Source organism: Aythya marila, assembly GCF_965140915.1.
Source record: "Aythya marila genome assembly, chromosome: 2".
Lineage (NCBI taxonomy): Eukaryota > Metazoa > Chordata > Aves > Anseriformes > Anatidae > Aythya > Aythya marila.
In genome coordinates, this window is record NC_139043.1 from 91,295,205 (window position 1) to 91,316,842 (window position 21,638).

A 21,638-nucleotide genomic window follows, 5' to 3' on the forward strand; every position below is an offset into this window, starting at 1 on the left:
TTAATTTATTGACTCTTGGCCAATTATACCTTGACACCAACAGTTCACCTGAGGTACAATGCTACAAGACTTACTCATAACAGTATCATGCAAGAGTTTAGAACAGAGTGAAAAATAGAAGAAAAAAAGCAGCTGAGAACAGAAGAAGCATTCAGAACAACAGCGGGGTAGTGGGGCTGCCCAATCACAGCTCAAAAGCATGGTTTTGTTTTTACATTTCACAAAAAAAGGGGCTGTATGTCCTGTAGTACATACAGTATTTAGGAATGCTGTGCTGGCATACTGGTTCTGTGCTGTAAGACTCACATCACTCGTTCATCACCTGCAGTCTATTAGGTTCTCTCACAAGAAGTAACTGAATGCCATTTTTATCTCATTCTGCAATCCAATTCAATTTCTCAAAGTGCAGCTGTGTATTTATTGTAAATATACGTGTGCTTACAGATTCAATAACAATATGAAGTTTTCTGCAACATTTGCTCACTGTGGTTTGTTAGAAAACAACATATATATAGTTCATTATATATAGAAATATATGTATGTGTGTTCATTGTAAACATAGGATTTCTGTTCCACCACAGAAGAACCTTTTTCTTTACAAACACAATTTCATTACTTGAAAGATTCTGCTATACGAAGAGCTTATTTTTTTATTTTATTTTTTTTTCCATTCAGTTATACCTAAAAACAGTTTTATAGAAGTTCTTTCAATTTAAATCTTTGTTAACTTTGACTAGGAAACCACTCAATCACCTTTGCATCCAGACTGGGCTCCACTGCTATACTACAAATACAACTAATGATTAGAGTGAAGAAAAAACAAAAACCAAAGAAAGAGCTCTGCTGCATTACACAATGAGGGTATCTCTCTTCACAGACTGAAACAAGCCTTGACATTGTCCCTTTATTTCTTCCACTTGTTTAGCAATGGTTAAACTGTTCGCTGTGTTTTACTAATCTCAATAGTCAAACTTAGCATTTGACACTGTACTGAAATAAAACCCTCCTTTATCACTGCCTTATTCTATAAAAGCTGACCTCTCACTAATGGTCCATGCAAGAATGCTTTCATAATGCTAGTGACTTCAAGAGGTTTTTTGTTGCTGTTATTGTTTTGTCCTTAAGCTAACCATTACTGAAATATATGTCCTGTTTTAAATGACTTTGATTTCTGCTTTCGTCTTCCATTAGGGGAAGTGGTTCCACTCCCAGGGAACAGGCCAGTAAAACACACAAGTAAAGTGACAGAATACCTACTGCTTATGTACCAAGCAGAGTGCTAGGAAATGGGTTTATTCCAGGCAAGATAATTACAGAAATTTACCAAAAAGGCATTTTACAAGCTCAGAAAAGAGGAAAGAGTTAACTATTAATTTTTACTTGTTAGTAATCTAGGCCTGCATATATTGAGGTGACTTTTTTTTTTTTTTAACAGTAGTTTATAGACAACAAGTACTACAAGCACGTTGCATAAGATCTCTTCAGAGTAAGAATACGCTGTAAGAGCATGCTGTTAGTCCTCAAAACAACTTCTTCTGGTGTGATCATCTTCCATTTTCTGCTACCTGCCCTATTCATTCCTAGAGACCAATGTACTTGTCTATTAATTACTCCAGGTATTCCTCAAGTTTCAATGTAGCTTTTTAGTTATTCGCATTTTTATATAATCAGGTTGTTATTCTTTTGGTTGTGCTGTTCTGAGATGATACACACTTAAAACTTAATTGCCATATCATTTGCGTTTCAAAATGCCAAAGTGCTTCAATTTTTATTAGTAAGTTAAAGCTGTTGTAAACAGTATGCATATTCATGTTAGAACTAGTTGTTTTTGAACTCTAATCAATGTCTCATTCAGAAAATACAAAACTATTACTGTGAAATCTAGAATTCTAGTTATGTTTAGTTGTTTTTTTTTGTTTGTTTGTTTTTTAAATCTTGAAGTCTTTACACTTATAGTGAAAATCATCTTTTGAATTGAGAAAATCAGTCAGTCAAATAGTGACAACTCATTGAAACTGCATGCAAGAAGACCACAGTTATTAAAATCTAGCACTCAGAAGACAAACAAAAAAATGCTAGAATTATAGTTACTGGATCCATAGTTAGCCCCACTGTGCACGTCCTATTAACAGTATTTTTAAATGTGTTACTCCTACCAGACCCTGTTTCTTTGTACAAAATTGGTAAGGAAAAATTAAGAGGTACCTCCTTATTACACTCAGGTTGTTTATCAAACCATTATTGTCTGCAAGTCAGTTTAAATTCTTACCACAGATTTATTTTTTTCCACTAATATTTTCAGTGACAATTGCTATAGCAGCATCCTGATTCCCGATAAATGAAAATTTTCTCTTTATAAAATTTGGCTTTATTAATCCTTTTTTATGAGTCTAAACACACATATATTTAGCTGCATCAGGGCTTGTTACTCCCTTTCCCCCCCCATTTACTTAGCAAGCAGCTTCAGAGGTCTAAGACATCATATCTGTGTCCCATGGTATTTGTTATTTTCCTTCTGCTCATGATTATTATCCCTGCAGCAAAAATGCTGGCCAAAAAAGAGATGTACTTGCATTTGCTATTTCTGTGCAAGTTCAAGACATCTAATTGCATACACAGCTTCACTGTGGTTAAGCTAACATCCTGGATTTTGCTCAAAAACAGTCAGGGTAAAGAGCCATGATTTTTTCTAATAAGTCTACCACTGGGATTGCAACTCCTGACAAAGTATAGGGTTGGCAGTAGTAATCTCTCACATAGCTGCTGTACCAGTTAGGAGACAATCTGTCAAAACTTTTAGCAACAAAAATATCCATCCCTCATCTTTTGGTAGTCTGTTCCTTGCTTCTTATAATTACACCATAAAGCTGGCTTCCTCATTTAATTCTGCTAAAATGACTCTCCCTGACAAATAAAAAATCAGGTGTTCTTCAGGAAAAGAGCACACACAGCTAAGAATTATAATACTCATATTGAAGGAAGGAAATCTAGGTTCAAGCAGTCAACATTAATTTTGACTTTTGTTAAAGTCCAAGCAATTGAGTTAACATTATATTTTATTTTTTCCCCTTTAGGTTATAATTTAATCTTCAGTTAAAAAAAAAAAAATCAGGTATTTTACTACATTAACCTTAAAATGGTCCTATTATCTAAGGACCTATTTTCTAAGCAAGAAAAAGCTATGCTCTTTGCTAATGGGCTTCACAAATATCTTGAAAGCTGAAACTCAATGATCAGGCTTAAGGCTTAGTTTCAGTTCCCGTCTCATTATGCCTCTTGACAGCCCTGCTATAAAACTTTTAAACTACTCTTGTTCTTCAAATCTTTACCATTCAAAACCAACTTATTTTCTTCTACCATGACTATTTGACAGAAAAGAATACACCTGGACCAGACACTTCATATTTGAAATACCTCTACAGTGCAGCAGGTTTGTTCAAGACAGTTGTGACACTGTCAAATTTATACAGATTTCATTGGAACGAAAATACAAGGTCTTGTTTAATGTGCGGATAGGTTGTTTCGCTGAAACTTTTGCAGGAATCTGTAACATGAAAAAACCTAACCTTTCCCTCAAATTGCCATATGACATGCAATGCCTAAGCCTAAACAATTAAGATCTCTAAAAAATTACAAAGATTCTATTTTCAGCTGTTTACAGCAGGAAGCGTTGCTTATCTACATTATCTCTGTTTCACCTAATATGAATTTAATGCAATCACTAGAAAGCCTGCATGCTGGTCATTCATAAATAGAAAGATACCACTTGTTCTTTGTCTTGCAATTTTACCTTCTTTCAGCAAACAGCAATATCCTTCCTTAACAAAGTGAATTTATGCCTAATTTTCAATTTCTTTGAATTGCTACTTCAATTTATTTCCTTTTCCTTCAAACCACCTTCTCCATCATTGTGATGCCAATGGAAAGTGATAGCTTTTAAATTAAAAAGAAGCTTTTCTCCCCAAATCCCTCTATTTGCATTGTCATCGTCTGCGCAATCACGTTAAGCAGTCCATATTATGACACAAGGAATTGTCTTAATTAATCATCTTGACTCAGGTTGTCAGTGCTCTCCTGTGGTGCTCACTCGTTATTATGGCAGTGGTGTAATTGGTCTTTAAAGGATTAAATTAAATCCATTTTTTAACATTGAATTCTTTTCTTTTCGGTTGAATGATTTATTTGAGTTAATAAAACAAATCAGGTGGGAGAATGACAGTGCACTTTGGAAATAACTAACAAGATGTGGCAGAATAATAAAAAAAAAACCTGCAACATTTCTTCTTATTTCAAGCTCTTTGAATAATATGCTTCAGCAAGCATTGTCTTCACGGCCTTGTTAGGTTTCACAGCTGGGTTCTAGTTAAACTTAACTGAAATCAGGAAAAGTGCTTGTTTAAAGGCAGAGGAAACCAGAAAAAAAATGCTCAAAATATAACTGTCTACAATTGAAGAGGTTGGTATGCTGTAAAGCAATTATCTTCGAGGAAACTGAATGAAAGATTTCCTCAGACTTCTCATTCTATTTTTTTTTTTTTTTTGAACAATTAAAAGTAACCTATTATCTTGTTTTACAAAATAGTGCACTGTGTGATGAATTTAGCACTTGCACTACACAATTTCTCTCTTTGGGGAATCAGAACAAATGGACCGAAAATGTTTTGAAGTTGCCTTTTTTTTTTTTTTTTTTAAATATATATATTAAAAAAATAAAATTTAAAAGGAACTTAGGTCTTTATATGTTTTCTCTTTCTTTTACTATAGGATAGATTTCAATCTTGGTCTGGAAAACAGAAGGGCCAGAAATTAAACCATATTTAATATCTCAAGGCTTAGAAAAGCTCCAAGTATTTCATAGATCTGCAGTCACTTGCTGATCTTCAATTACAGGTGAAGAAGCACCAAGATAAACTGTGTCAGAAAAATCCTAGGAAGTTTCTTGTTCCTCAAGTCTTCCAAACAAATGTGAACAAAAGGCCAAGGGCATCATTTCATAAACTTCTCTTTTTAGCTATTTTCCCTTAAGGCAAATTAGAAACCTGTGCAACTTAATCCACAGGAAACTCTTTCACAAATATGCCTTTCCAACAGGAAGCAAGTCTCTTGTGAGGTTTGAAGCTTTATCCATCTTACTACTAAAAGCTACTTCATAAAGACCGATCCAATGATGCTCACATTAACTCAGGGACTAATAAAACCCTGATTTGAATTCAGATGACTTTTTATGTATTTTTCAAAGAATCCAACAACAATATTTGTGACAGACAGCACACATAAAGCTTTGCAAATTCTACTTTTAAGCAGAAGATGCTCCCAGGAGAATATGTTTGATCAGCTTTAAAAAGGCAGCTCAAATGTCAAATGGTATGTAAAACAAGGAGATACTTCAAGATACTTCAGTGTTTCAAAGAGTGTCTTTCACTAGATTTTGAAATAAAAGTCTTTGTACATTGTTCATCTGAAATATTGAACTCACACAAGGCTTCCACTTATTAGAGTCCTGTTTTTACTGCATTGGGCAGCTGGATGATGAGTGCTTGAGTGTGGCCACTCCATTTAACTGTGTAAGCAAACTTGCCCTTAGTGGAAAAAGGGATTTAAAAACAGAATGCAATCAAAACAATCTCCTCTCCAACAACAACAACAAAAATGCATCCACCTAGGCCTAGCTTTTTAGAGTTATTAGAAGAATTTAGAATAATTTTTAAAATCATACCATTTTGTCTCATGAAAATAAACTCTGAGCAAGCGTATGCCTTTGCATTAGAAATGATGTTCTCAACCGATAGCTTCCCTGGGACAACTTTGAGTATGAGATCCTTACACTATCGAATCTGTTAGTATATCTGAAAAAGTACACTAAGCTCTTACATTGCCTTTATCTCAAAAAAAAAAAAAAAATTCATGAAAAAAATTCAACAGGATTTTTACATACCACATGCTAGTATCAACACACTAGAAGTGCAAACACATACTGAATACTGGTGAATTTACTCAAAACTGTGAAATGGTGATAAACACTAGCCAGGAAGAAGCATTGGAGGGGAGAAGCATTACCTAACCAAATTTAATTTGCAATCCATTAATTCGAATGACAGTGAATAGAAGTTTGCCTATTGCTCCTTGACTGGATGGTTTCTCATAACTAGAAACCGAGACAGTGTAAACAATCCTAACTGAAAGATCTTTGAATTGTGTAAGCACTAGTATCTTGCATAGTTAGGACTACAACAGAAATCAGAATCACATTAAGACAAATTTATGCGCACTGTCAAGATTCAATTGATTCAGTTACAAATTTATGAGACTACAGGACTGGTGATCTTGCTGTAAGAATGCCAATAAAACATTGCACTTTAAAACCTTTTTTTTTTTTTCTTTTTTTTTTTTTTCTGTTAATACTAGCAACTCTGGTAACACTAAAGCACAATCACACAAAAGATCAACTAGTACTAAAACTGTGGATTAGCATTTGGTCAGTTCAGTGATTTCTTATACAAGTATCTTATGATAGCATAAACCATTCATCTTTTTAGAAAATATTTCTGACCACAGAATTTTGGAAAAGAGATAGAGGGAAATATGTAAGAATGCAGGAGAACTTATGAACCAAAGCCAAACTTCAGACCCCATATTCAGGTTGTGGGAGATATAGATGTGATCTGAACATGAACTTTACAAAATACATACATAGGTCATATGTAAGAAATACTCCATGTATTTCACTTCTGCTTTGCTTTATAACCCTCTCATTAGCAAAAACCATTACAAGCTAAGGAGTTTTAAACTGTGACGAAAGATAATAAAAAGGAGATGGTAAAACTCTATGCCTTCTCTAAAATTCACATCATTTGGATTTGCTTCATTACCAGCTATTCTAGCCACATGTGCTATTAGCCAAGTGCCTCATATTTCAACCTTGAAAGAGCATGGCTACTTAGAGAAAAATCTCATTGAAAATCTAAATATTTGTGAAGAGTCAGTGACTGCAACAATGTTTACAGCGAAGCACCGAACTTCTTTATGAAGCTCTTCACAGTACCTGTACAGCATAATGGATTAACATATTACGAGACCATGTAACCCTTCAAAAAGTATGTTTTCAGGAAGCTCTATAGAAATAACCATACGATGTTGATTCATTTTATGTATACACATATCTTTTATGAAATGTATATATTTCACACAGATGAGTATACATGTACTCCCAGTCTATATCTACCTACCTACATAGGTATTCATTCAGCTTGCTTGGATATAATTTAAGACAGCAGGCACTTACCTCAACATTTGTAACTACCATTTCTCTAATAACATATGCAATTGTACAATCTTCAGAGTGGCATTTGACACGAAAGCTGCCATATTCCATTACATCTGGTGGATCAGGCCAATACTGATGACATTTCGTCTGTAAAGACAAAAGGAAAATTAAGTACACATCAAGACTTTAAACAAGTACTTCTGTTTCTAGCCTTCCCACCTATGCTGTGTTTTAGAGAATTCAAGGAGCAAATATTCTGGTTTGTTGGTGAGGTGTTTACACCCAAATTATAAACTAACATGACAGAACAGGCTAATCTCTCTATAAACTTGTGGTTTTAGACATTTATAATTATATTTAAAAAAAAAAAATCAAATAAACAGGATGTAAGATATAAGCTTTCTGTCTGGTATTAAACTGCCATCTCTGAAAACAATTTCTCAAAGAATAAGTTAGGAGGAGAAACATGGACTTTTTCCATCTGAAGATGGAAACCCTGTGTGTGTGTGTGTGTTGGGGGCGGGGAAGGATTTATTGCTACCTTCAGCTACCAAATAGCAGGTTGTGGTGAAGACAGACAGACATCTCCCAGAAGCGTGTAATGCAAGGTCAATAGATAACTGAATAAAGGTGCAAAAAGGAAAATTCTGATTAGATGTTGGCAAAAAAAAAAAAATTGGTGAGGATGGTGAAGCACAAAAACAAGCTGCTCTAAGAGGCTGTGGAATGTCCATCCTCTGAAATAATCAAAACTCAACTAACATGGACTTGTGCAATCTACATGGATTTCAGAGTTGCCTCTTTTAAGCAGATAGGTGGAACAATATCTCCAGAGATACCTTCAGGACTGAATTCAGTTTAAGGGCATAAAAAAATGCAGTATTTATTGTTTAATGCCTAACAAAAGTCATCAACATTATGTTGATGTGAGAAGAAGCCCTGCAAAATATTTTTTATGAAGTCAGTGAAATTTGCTTTTCAAATATGAGTTGGGCTTCAAACATTTCAGTGCTACTTCAAGATTTCATATAAACAATGATATTTTGCCAAAATGATAAACAATGCACTGTTACATATAAAGGTCAGATTTAAAGATATGTGAAAATTGAGATATCCCCTGAAAACAAAACCAGTGTCCAGGATCAGAATCGTTAATGCAATTAACTTTAGTGGGTGCTCATGTGCATGGAAGTAATTACAGGGAAGTCTTCCAACTCCAAGAAGCGTTGAGAAAGTAAATGTACTGGTAAATGGGATAGGTATACCAGCTAGTGTAGACAGTGAGAGTGTGGCAGTCTGAAGTTCTGGGATTCACTGGTGATTTAGGGTTTTTGTTTCAGTGTTCTGTCATAAAAAGGCTTTAACATGCTCTTTTAATCAGCTGTAAAGTCCTGATCATGAAGGTAGCAGAGAAAAAAATTAATACATTTCAGTGGATTTCCTCCTCCCCCCTCCCCCCCCCCCCTTTTTTTTTTTTAAAGGGGATGGCAATTTTTCTTTTGTATTAGAAAGACAAGATAAAAGTTGAAGGGAAAGTTTTATCTATAAATCTCACAAGGTGCTATATATTTCCTTTACATTCATCTTCAGATGACACCTGCTTGGGCATTCATCAAATCCCACTTCATTTAGAAGAACATCCATCTATTGGCCTTGAAAAATGCAATCTTGACCCTCTAGTGTCATTAAAAAAGTGCCACTGCCTAGCTAACTAGCTTAGTCTACCACTTCAAACACATATTCTCTCTTTAGGCATAGCTCATCTTCTCTACCTCTTATCTTCTCTTCTGCAATATACTACACTATCACCATTTTCCTCTGCTCTCTTTCATTCAGAATCAAAACCTTGACAGTATCTAAGACCCTAAGACTACTAAGACTACTGCCAGTCATACTGACAAACTACCATCATTTGCTCTTTCCAAAGTTAGAGGTACAGGCTTAGCTCCTCTTTCCCCTGACCCAAATTTTCCATAGATGATTGTTAAGAAGATTCAGCTTCTATAGGATGTCAGTATGAGCAGTCAGAGCAGTCTAGTTCTTCTCTCACTTTCTTTAGGATTTACACTTCAGAACTGATAAGCTTTCTGGCATATACTGCTTACTGCTCTATTCAAATGGTTTGATTTGAAAAGCAGGGCAAAGTTCGATAACCACATTTCTAATTTACATTCCATCACAAACACTGAATGAGCATCAGAGCTCTGTAGTGCAGAACGGTGCAGTTGAAGACTTGATCAGACTGGTATAAAGTTTTACAAAGTGGTCATAGGATTTCAGTAACAGAGAGGTAAATGCTAACAAATACTATGCCGACAAAAAAAAAGTGCAAGAAAAAAAAAAGGGAATATGCTAGTCCATGCTTTCCCTCAGCACGACACACCGGGATAGCACTAAAAGAAATAAGCTGCTTAAAGTACTCTGTAAAACGTTTTATTCCTGCTCTCTGTTGAATGTTTTTCCAGCCAGCTGCATGGAACTTCACTGAGCAGGTAGATGCAGATCATGTACAAGCAGGTGGGAATGCTGTGGATCTAGTTTCCACTTCAGATAAAGCTGTGGCTTTCTATTTTTCAGGTCTGTACAGAGAATATATTGCTTTTGAATTGCATAAGGTAACCTGATTAAGATTCCCTGGAAGATACTGAGTAGCTTTAAAATCATATTCAGCTTCATCAGAGTGGTTCCTAACTGTTAAAGCGTGCCTTAAACACATTAGAAGCTAGGCTGCATAGGGCAAACGTGGTCTGTGAGACTTAGGAGCTGCATGCAGTTACACACACATCTATCTATACAAAGTTAGCCACAACCAAACAAGCTTGTTAATTCAGTTTTAGCAGTGGAAATGGCTGGGACACTGCATGAAAGGTCAAAAATCTGTACTTGTTTTCATCAAAAAAGGGAAAGGGAGGAGAAGGTCTAGGTCATACGGTTAGAGAAAGAGAAAGAGTTGAGCTGAACTCACTGAAACAACACTGACAATTTTCTTGTCTACACAAAAGGTCATGAAGTGCTAAGTCCAGCTCTTCTGGATGGTTTTACCACAGAATAAACTAAAAATTGAAAATGTGTATGAACCAGTTATTAAAAGTAGACTTCTTCAGGAAAGGCAAAACAACCACTTGCAAGTCTTCCAGGTTTGATGTGACTCAAAAGAAGAAAATGAAAGTATTTATTTCCCCAAAACGCAGTCTACAACTATATGCCTACTTCCACAACTTGAAGATCTCTATATAAAAATACGTTTTGAAACTTTAAAAGCTACTATATGAGAATGAAGTACAAGACCAAGCTGTAAATCACTTAGTGAAGAAAATCTTAACAGATCTTGCTTTTCATGTGAATGTAAGTGAACTCTCAGTATGGATATACAATCAATAGAGAATGTATGCCACTGCAAGAGACATGAAAAAATGGAGAGGGTCCAACCGAGGGCCACCTAGATCAGGAAAGGATTGGGTAATTTAACATATGAAGAAAGGTTATAGAATCTGGACTTGTTCAGTCTAGAAAATAAAATCCAGGGGGATTTAAGCAGGTATTCAATATCTAAAAGGCAGTTATACAAAAAGGTGTGCTGTCTTCACAAGGATGTGCAGTGACAGGCCAATAAACAACAGGCAGAGGTTGCTTCAGGGGGAAATCCTTCCAGGATACAAGAATAAAATTATTCAGTATTAAGAACAATTAACCTTGGAATATGTGAAACGACAATTAAACAATGGCACTTCTTAGGTCCAAACAAGCGATGGCATATCCATTCCTGGGAGTGTTTAAGACTTGCCTCAGCAGAGCCCTAAATAACTGAATCTAATGCTTTCCTTTCAACAAAAGGACATGACAGACTCTTCCATGACCACGATCATCTACACAAACTGCATTACCAAATCAATGATGATCAATGCTCACCAAGGTCACTGTTCAAAAATCTATACAGATTTCAGTATACACCAGTGGGACTCAGTTAAACTTTCAATAAGGCTGCTTAACCTTAAAGTGAGATCATACTGGAATGCATAAATGGTTTATTACAAATATTAATTATAATAAGTTATAGAAATATATATCATAAACATTAAATAGTAATTAGATGAACTACTAGTGTTGTAAGAATGCTGTTTCCATAGTTAATAGTAGGTAGGAAACTTCAGCAGAGCCCAACTACATTGTGCTAGCAAGAAAAAGCAAGCAGAAGTGCAAACCAGCCTGTTCCCCTCCTCTTCCAATACTGCAGTCTCATGGCTGAAGGCAAGAGCAAGGCATGCTCTGTTTCTGGGGACCCTAAGAGATAACTCAGTCTGCACAGGAAGAGCAAGCAGGAAAAAGAATAACAGCACTCTGTCACTCCTTAACATGCACTCCTCCAGAAGTACAGCATGCCTGGTACTTATCCAGCTGCATTCTTAAGAACGGTTTCCTGTCCCCTACCCCTGGAAGAAAGTGATGAAGGAAATGAAACAACCCTAGGTAATGAAACAACTTCCTCAGCTCAGGTTAATACCTCTTTCATGCCACTAAGAACTATGCACAACTTCAGTTCTTGACAGCAAGTCACTGAACGGGAAAAAAGTCTTTTCCATTTGACAACATTTTGTGTTTTTATATGAAAATATTTTTAACACACAATGATGCTTATAAACACTTGTAGCAAGAATACTTTACAGAAAGTTACTGTAGGGACAATAATATGCAGTAACTGGGTCACATAATGAAAGCTGCTCTTCACATTTTTCTAGGGCAAACTAAGCAAAGAGACGAGAACTGATGAACAACTTCAGTTCTTCTGAGTGTCATTTGTGGAAGATAAGCAACATGAGCATTTTTTTTTTTTTTTTAATGTCAGATGTAAGACTGAAGACAGATCTCTTAAAGAACGAACTTTGTCAAAATGCTGGAGTTATAAACATAGGCCCAGAAACATACTCACTGATGCAGGAAAGTGTAATCTACCCTCTGCCTCACACTCATTTCATACACTCCCATAATGGCTTAACCTTTAAGCCTACCAGTGTGTTATTTATTTATTTATTTTTAACTACTACAGCTGAGACTGAAAATTTTGAAATTTTACCATTTGTTCATTCTGCCTTTTTAGGGCTCAGTTTTCAATGACTTATAAAAATAAATTATTCAAATTTTAATTACTATGCCCATAACTTTTACTGTAATAGTCTCGTTTCTCCTTTCAACCTAAGTCAAAATATAGTGCAGTCATTTCTACGAAAAAAAAAAAAAAAGGAACTTTACTGGATTTTTTTTTTAATCCCATGCTATAAATCTTAACACTGTTGAAAATAGATATGTACATCTAGAATATAAGATCTCTGGGGCTTGAAAAAAGGCATGGCATTTGCCCATAGGGATATTCTGGCAAAGTTGTGCATCTTTTTCTGTCTCTAAAAATTCACCCACAAACTGTGGTCACATCTGAATGTAAACAAAACTCAGAAAGCACATGGTACTTCAATGCAAAGGCAGGATGGTTAGAAGTTAGCTAGAAATTGCCTTGGAAGTTTCAACTCACTGAGAAAAGTACAGACAAATATTGGCCTGTGCTTCTTCTTAAGAAAAGGAAGTTATTTTGATTGCAATACAGAGGAAAGATAAGAGAGCATTTTTGTGCCAGATGATGTTCAAAAATGTCTGTCTCTATGAATCACAGAATCATTAAGGTTAGAAAAACCTCCAAGACCATCTGGTCCAACCATCACCCTACCACCAATGTCACCCACTAAACCATGTCACTCAGCGCCAGGGACGGTGACTCCACCACTTCCCTGGGCAACCTGTTCCAATGCCTGACTTCTCTTTCTGAGAAGAAACGTCTCCTCGTTTCCAGCCTGAAATGAATAGCTGTGTGGTCTGACTGTAGTTCAAATTTATTCTTTTCAGCTTTTACACTTCTTGCATACACTTTGATGAGGAATTATGTTGTTTAAGTGTTCCTTCTCAATCATGAAGCTATTTAGGACCTCAAGTATTTGATCTCTTGCATTCCAAAACCATTAGTTTTTGACTGGGATGCCAGGTAAAATTGATAGTGTAGAATAGATACAGGAAATAAAGATAAATGCTAAGGTAAAGGCACCCAAACATCACCTTTCCCACAGTTCAGTTTTTAGCTTCTGAAACTTCAAAAACAATTACTTTCTTTAATCACTTAAAACCTTGATCTTTAAAACTAAAAAGGACTCCTTAACTCAAACTACAACAAATTGCAAGAGATATTGCTTTAATTTTCACTGTATTATTCTGAAACTACTTGAGCGCTAGAATTTAAGCAAAATTAGAGGAATTAGAGCAATTTTAGGAAAGAACCTTTGACTTAAGTAAAAGCAAGCAGGTTATATTCTGACCACTAACATGCTTAATTTAATCAGTAGTGAAATGGCAGATTCTGGTTTAAGCCATGCTGGAAGTTCTGCTCAATGTGCTCAAAATTTCCAGACATGTTCTGAACCACTGGGTCACTGTAACATGGAGCTCAGTTCTTATGGGAAAGGACAGCATGCAATAGCTGGCTGATCAACAAAGTCCAACTCAGTGCAGTGATTTCTGTTTATCTGATAGCTGGTTTGTTTTCAAATAAACTTAACAGAAAAAAAAAAAAATAAATCTCTTCCTCTAAGTAATTCAGAAAGCCTGGCCTTCAGAGAAATGATTCAACAGAATAAGGTGGCCTATTTTAGGATTATTTAATCATAACAATGTGAGAAATAGTTTGAAGGCATAGTATATTTCTTCAGCATACAAAGAACCTGAATATACTTACCCGTCCTCGTTCTGTGAGAGTTGTTAACATAATAATCAGCGACAGCTTGTGATCCCAGACAACTTGCCAGAAGTGTGCACATGTGTGAGGAAGAGGTCCTTGTGTAGCAATGTACCTGTTCACAATGCCCACAGAAGGAATTTCCATCTGTAAGGAGAAAAATGCCTTATGTAAAATTGTTCTCACTACTCAATTAGTGCCTTTTTTTTTTTTTTTTTAATATTCAGAGTTTCATTCAAACAGAGCATGTTGTTACGAAAGATTAAGAATATGAGCAAGAAGACCATCAAGATCACAATTTATTATGTGATAATCTTCAAAAAATTAATTTAAACAAATTTTATACTATAAATACTACATCTCTTCAACCGAAATAGGAAGAGCTAATTAATACTGAAAATGTATTTCAAAACTTGAAACTGCAAATCTTTCAATGTTCTCTTTAATATTTAGTAAGAAATATTTAGTAAGGCAAGGTATACCAAAGGTGCACTAGCAAAAGCAATGTAATAGTTAATATGCAGTAAGTTAATAGTTTGTTCTTTCCCAAACGTATCTGATACACATTCTCTCCCCCCTCTTTTCTTTGTCTCCCATCTTAAACTTGTGATTTAGGCAATTAGCGTTCTGTTTTCTCTTCTGGACCCTTTATAGTATAGCTGATAGGCTCTAAGTGGTTCTACAGGAAAAAGGCTTAATTTAAGTTATAGGAGACAGCCTCAGAATTTACAAAATAGAGAAAAATTATTTACAGAAAGAGATGAATCAAAATTACAGATTTCACCTACATTTTGAAAAAGATTGGTCCTAATACCTAAATTAGCTAACAAGCTAATTTGGAAAGGTTTATTTTAAAATATATAGTCAAAGGCTATCAGAAAAACAACAGGTTGGAAAATGTGATTGACAGACAAGAACTGTTCACACACTTCCAAGCTTTCTGAGGTATTTATTGAGAAATTAAAGTTGACAAAATACCTAATTTAAGCAATGCTAAACTATTTTTAATCTCCAAGACATTGATCAGACAGGAAAACACTTTCAGTAACTAACAAAAAGCTACAAGAGTTTTGACTGTTCTGCTTCATCAATTTAATGAATCAATATTCACAGCCACAAGACAAAAATCCGAAGACCATTTTCATTAAAAGTATTATTAAAAAATCAAGCTGGAATGTTGCCCATTTTCTCAGGTCTACATAAGGAGCTAGATATTAAATCCACAAAATTATGTCATGCAGTATGGGAAAATGATGGTGGATTGCATGTGCTTTTATCTGCTGTGTATCAGAGTGACCACCCGTTTCACAAGAAACATCTCCTCTTTTACATTATGTATCTATACATCTTTTACATTTATGAATCCCCAAAATGTAAAATGAATATCTCTTATTCCTTAAAAAAGGCTAAATTTAGTCTGCTATTGTAATATAGAAGGTGAACAAATGCAGGTCTCTGTATGACTTACATTCACATAATTCGCATTAATGTAATCTTCATCTCCCTGCAGTATTATCCTGGTGGCATCATCTGCACACAAAAAATAAAATAAAGAAGGAATTGAATTAGAAATTATGGGTCATGCTTCCTTTTTATTAAGTCAAAAAAATGAGGAATTGCAGACATAAACAGCAGGTTACAAAACAAAATAGATCTTTTAGAAAATAAAATGAACATTTATATAACTTGGATAATATAATTAAATCTTTACAAAGAAATTAAATACAACAGTCTTACAAACTATCATTTAGAGTAAAAAAATATGCAAAAAGTCTGTATATAATACTCACAAGGTAGAACATCTTTGTATCGATTTTTGTCCATATTCTGAGGTACCTTTGCACACGTAACAGCCAACCCTGGTTTCTTCCTATAAAGTTGCTGCAAGGCAGAATTTAAAAATAGGTGAGTTTTTGAGGGATACAATTGTGCAAAATTCCTGAGTTTTATTTATATATGTGTATCTTTTTATGTGAAAATAATTTCTATTATTCCTAGTCCATCATCATCTCTAGAAGAATTTCTAGGAAAAGAGAGAAAATATGCAAATCATTGATATACATAGACCGCTTCCTTGCGAAGTCTTCTTTGTCTTATAAGATGTACCACACAATTGTGGGAGGGCTAGAAGTAAAACTGAGAATGAGTGTGGAAGAACTGAGCAATAAAAAACATCAGAAGAAAAAAAAATACGGACCGATATTTCTTGGAGTCAACTGTAATACAAAAATACAAACATTTTCTGGACAAAAACTACCACATTCAACCCTGCAAATACTTGAAAATGCAAATCTTTAATGTATCACAGTCTCTTAATACGTGACTTCCTTTCTTTTGGGTCATGCTCTACCTCACAAATTTTAACTGAAGTGAATGCGCGAACATATACATTATACCAAAAATAAATTTTAAGATCAAAATGCATTGAGAGCATGGTTTAAGGCAATGAAGGGTACAGGAGGAAAAACACAACAACAACAAATCAAGAAATGCAATTATACAATTACAATTTTGCTGTATTAAATATACATGAAAGCAACTTACAAATGAGTAACCCAGCTGTGCCAAAGATGTAATTGCATCTTTCATGTTTAAATATTTCGAATATGGTTTCACACATAAAATTAAGTGAAACCAATAGGATGCTAATATCCCCTACTTTAAGACAAAGGGAATAACATAAAAAAAATATTCTATTGAAAGATTTGCTAAATGCTGGGTCTCAGGATCATGGCTCACAACATATTTCAACTGCACAGCATAAGCGAGGAAGGAGGCTATGCAGCAATCAAACAGCTTCAATTAGTTATAGTTTACGTTCCATTTTACCTGAGTCAAGTTAAGATTTCTACATTTTGTGGAAGACAACGAAGACTAATTTAATGTTAAGTTACAGTTTTGGAGTTTTGTTGCTGTTGCCTAACAAAAAGGTCATATATCATTGACAGACTTGTTAAATTCTGCTTAACTGGACATAAATTATAATTATAGGAATATGTTCTGGAAAAACTTTATATGTGATAATGTACTAAACAATTATTCTCTATTTTACTAACATGAATGGAGATTGTGAGAATTACCAAAGCTGATGAGAAATGTTGCAATTGTCTCTGCTTCTGAAGGCCACTAAACAATGAATTGAAAGAAAAAGAGATTGCTAAGCTATCGCTAAAATAAGTTTATTACATTACAAAAGGGTTCTGCACTTTTTTGTAACATCAAGAATATCCTTTTAGAAATGCTATCAGGAAAAAAAATTGTCATAAAGAATCAAACATTCTATGAAGATTATTAAAGAAACATTGTCAAAGTTGTTGACTAAATTTATGCACAATAAGCACATTTAAAGGCTGGCTGATATCTTTTGAGTTGCTGTTTCAGTAGCTAACAAATTGTTACTACAACACTGCAACTACTGCTGTGGATTTTGGTAAGCCGATATGAACTATGGAGTCCAGAATTTATTTTTTTAAAAAAAGGGTGGGATTTTAACTCTCGGAAATTTTGGAAACAAAGCAGTCTTCATAAAAGGAGTGGTTATATAATAAATAACACCACAACTCTTCAGCAATCACCATTAAATCTCATGGCATTTGTAACAACAAAGGAAAAACATAAAAAATGAGGAAAGAAGGCACTACTGTTCTACAAGTTTCGAGTCATAAAGGATTATGCCAGACTTCAACTATGTGAAATTAATAGATAACAACAAGCAGGGTTTCTCCAAAGTTACAATAAATGTTTGGATCCCCAATAGCTAAATGAACACAAACACACACACATTATAATTTATTTCCATTAGAGAAGGAACTGAGTTATCTTTTCTCATTTCTTTTGCTAACACTGAAGAACTATTTTAATAAAGTACATTTTGTTAGTCAGTTTTCTAGGATATTCTCTGCTGACATGTTGTAGAACATAACAAACATTAATGAATTAATCTATACAGCAGTTCAGCCAAGTCTTATCCCACATACGGGGGAACCTCACCAGCAGAGTAACTTGCCCATGAAGTAACCATCAATGTTTTGGATTGCTACTGAAAAATATCACAGACTGCACATTACAAACCTCAAATATAACTTAACATCGCAAACTTTCATATCAGCCTCTAAGAGAAGAAGAACAGGAGCAGTCAAGTTGCTGCTGTTACTCCATGAAAGGCAGTGAAATATGAGAATGTGAAAAATCAAGTTAGGGTATAAAAGGTTTCAGAAACTTCACTGAGCAGCATGGGAAAAGAAACAAAGTACAAGACTATCCTCTGTCAACTCTGCTATTGTACTCAATAAAAAACCCAACATTTAGTGAGCTTTGGGTATTTGAGCTAGAAACATGTTAATTAAAACATTTGTCTCAGCAGGTAATGTTTTATGCAAGTCTGATAATTCATTCTCCTCTTTCTCCTGCAGGGGAGGGTGAAACTGATGGGCAACTCATATTTATGTTCTCTTGAAATAAGACCGAAAGGGAGCAATAAGTTTTGTAATTAATTAAGCCCTGACTTTACTTGATGGTCACAGCTACTGGTCTGTATTAATAGCGTTTGAGTTGAGCATTACCTACCTCAAACTGAATAAGTACTGTCCCACTTTCCAGTCCTTTCCTTAGCTGTTCCATAGACTCCTCCAGAGTATCAGCATATTCAGAACAGATAGGAAGAAGAGAATCTGGGAGATTTTGGGAATCAACTTCATCTTCTGATTTAGGCTCCACAAACTGTTTAACTACTGAAAGATGCATTGAAAATTAAAATCTGTTACATACAGTACTAATGTGCTTGCAACACATACTAAGATTTACCAGCTTGCGAGAACAAGATTTGCAAATTTAAGGTCTCAAGAAAGCAAGTAACAGCAACAGACTTTCATTTCTTTATATACCATATTACTGAAGAAAAGGGAAAGAGTAAAAGGTCCTCATGGTCTTCAGGAAAACAAAACTCCTTAAGGAGCCAACTATGATGGCAAACCACTACTTCCAAACGCAAAGATTTTTTTTTTTTTGCTGTCATCTAGTCTTGCAGGTGGAACTGCTGGACATGCTTACAGCCCACAACATTAACCATTGTGAAAATTAAATGAGTTCTGCCTAAAATAATTTAGAAATTAATTAATGGAATATGTCAAAAAGCTTGGACTTCCTGCAATAAAATCAACACAAGCATATACTGTACTTCTTTTCCACTAGAGAAGCACCTGAATTCTGTTTTCCAATCTCTTATACTAACACTGAAGGATCTGATTTAATAAATTGCCAGTTTTCTATGATACTCCTTGCTAACATGTTGAAGAATGTGAAAAATGTTAAACTATACACCAGTTCTGTTGCTCTATGAAAGCTATTGTATCACTGAACGTGTCCATCTGTGGTTATTCTCCGCAATGATCAGAATGGCCCATACCTGCCAAACTACAGAAAATGGGGAAATGTTTGGACTCATGCCTATACAAATGACTGGCATGGAGTCATAGGTTATCTTTAGCTAAGAAGAGACTTATCTGCAGGTAGGAAGTGGACTAGAAAAAAGGTTAAGGAAAGACTAAATACTGCACAGAGTCACTGGAGAGGCCTGCAATAACAGGAGCAGGACTGTGTTCAGGGAGAACAAAACACAGAGACATCTGTCTTCCCAGGAACATACAAAATTTAAAATAAAGTAAATGCTACAGAGGCGTATAACATTTATGCGGTTTTATTGCCTCCTGTTTCCCAGCAAAGCATAATCCCTTCAGATTTTTAAGTCATAATGTAATCAGAAACTCTTTGCAAACCTTTGTGTTAAGGTCTCATCATAGTTCCTAAAGAAAGTAAATAATAAACCAGAAGTTTCACTTCATCTGAAAGCTCCTGGGATCTGCATGTGTTTAAATAGGAGCAAGCAAAATGGAACAAGATTGGTCCTCTGTATTTTACATATAAAGGCCTATGCCCCTACATATTTCAGACTGTCTTGTTTGCCAGCAGCAATTTAGTGAGTAGACTGCATGGGTCAAGCTCATTATCATCATAAAACATCTACTGTAGGAATTTAAAGAAAGCTCATTTGACTTGTTTTGTAGCATAATCGTGCTGGGCAACAGCAGCTCATGGGTATTTGCAAACACGCAATTAACAATTTGTAAAATTATGTATATTTACAAAAAGAACTTTTGAAAGGAATCATTTGCTGCTTTGTAGATTTTTAGAGCTAAAAACATAAGAAGAAATTCTAACTTGACAGAATCTTTGTTGCACTGGAAAGAGCCTCCAGTTAAAACTATTTATGATACTAATTTAAATGCAGGGAGAACTTTCTAGCACGGACATATTCCAAGTGAACCGAGAACACATGTATTTAAATAGAAGGTATTCCACCAACCATAAGAACACCAGTCTCAAATACATTAAAAAGTGAATAAAATAAGCCCAGTTACCTTTCCGCCTGACCAAAAGTGCAAGCTCTCTCGTGTGAGATTCTCTGCTGGCTTTTATGAACATGACCACCTGGTCATGCGTGTGCTCTGAGATATCTCGTCCATTAATTAATACTATTTGATCACCTTCATTCAGTTTTGGAATGCATTTATCAGCCTGTTTCAAGACCAAAGAAACATATAAATGTCACTGCATCCAGTCATGTAAAGAGGAACAAATCAGTATATGAAGTTCATCATGCAAGCAAATTCTTCCGAGTCCTCTTGACAAAATTTCATCTTCTGTTACAGAAATTCTATCAAAGAAATGAGATCTAAAGCTTTTTGTTGCTTCAAAGCCTCTCAATGAAGATGAGAAACAGTTCAAACGGCATACTAATAGCTAAAAAAAGAATTTGTATTCATCAGATAGCCATTAGCAAATTGCTCTTAAAGATATAAATTTCAAACACTAAACGTCAGCAAATGAATTTCTGGAAAAAGCATTCTAAGCATACAAGATGACAGACTTATTAAGTAAACATCCTTCACTTTTTATGCAGAGAATACTGAAAAGCCCAAATATGACTGAGGTTATTAAACCAAGGATAATTTAAGTAATATGATGTTCCCTGGACATCCATTTCTTTTTACAATTTTAAGAAGTTTATACATATGTTGTATTTTTGATATTTATCAGATTCTTAATTTGTAGATATCAAATGATATACCCATTTCATTCACTTAGAGTTTTAATAAATTGATGTAGGTGAGTATTTGATTTATGATGCTCAAGTACTATGCAATTACAACACATTTCAGTGCTACCTACCTGTGCTGCACAGAACATTAGGACACGGTTCTTCCCATTACAACTGAAAACTTGCATTATAGCTTGCCTTGGATACAGCAATTTAGTTTATCTTCCATACTCTAGCATTTGTTTGGCTTATTTTCCTGCCACACTTGCTAGCACACTTAGCTTTGCATCCTGCACAAAGTAATTCAAGCCATGGCCAGAATGATGATATTGGCTTGAGTGATGAATTAACGTGAAGGCTGCACCCAGAGAGTCTTGGTCAATAGCTGTATATCAGGGTAGAGGCTGGTGACAAGTGGCTGGTGACAGACCCTCAGGGGTCTGTCCTGGGACTGGTACTGTTTAAGATATCTATCAACGACATAGACAGTGGGATCAAGTGCACCC

At 35.0% G+C, this 21,638-nt stretch overlaps 1 protein-coding gene across 5 annotated transcripts in view; it reads right to left on the minus strand.

The window, feature by feature from the left end:
- PTPN3 (protein tyrosine phosphatase non-receptor type 3) overlaps nt 1-21,638 on the minus strand; it is a 126,353-nt gene that overhangs the window by 10,781 nt on the left and 93,934 nt on the right. For 3 of the 5 annotated variants that reach the window (XM_082753586.1, XM_082753588.1, XM_082753585.1), the window contains exons 19-24: nt 20,453-20,609; nt 18,603-18,766; nt 15,827-15,917; nt 15,505-15,566; nt 14,037-14,183; nt 7,283-7,411 (exon numbers count right to left, since the gene is read on the minus strand). In XM_082753586.1, the coding sequence (XP_082609712.1) occupies nt 7,283-7,411; nt 14,037-14,183; nt 15,505-15,566; nt 15,827-15,917; nt 18,603-18,766; nt 20,453-20,609 (750 nt within the window). Of the gene's footprint in view, nt 1-7,282; nt 7,412-13,843; nt 14,184-15,504; nt 15,567-15,826; nt 15,918-18,602; nt 18,767-20,452; nt 20,610-21,638 lie in introns of those variants that run through there. The other 2 variants (XM_082753587.1, XM_082753589.1) reach the window with 2 other exon arrangements.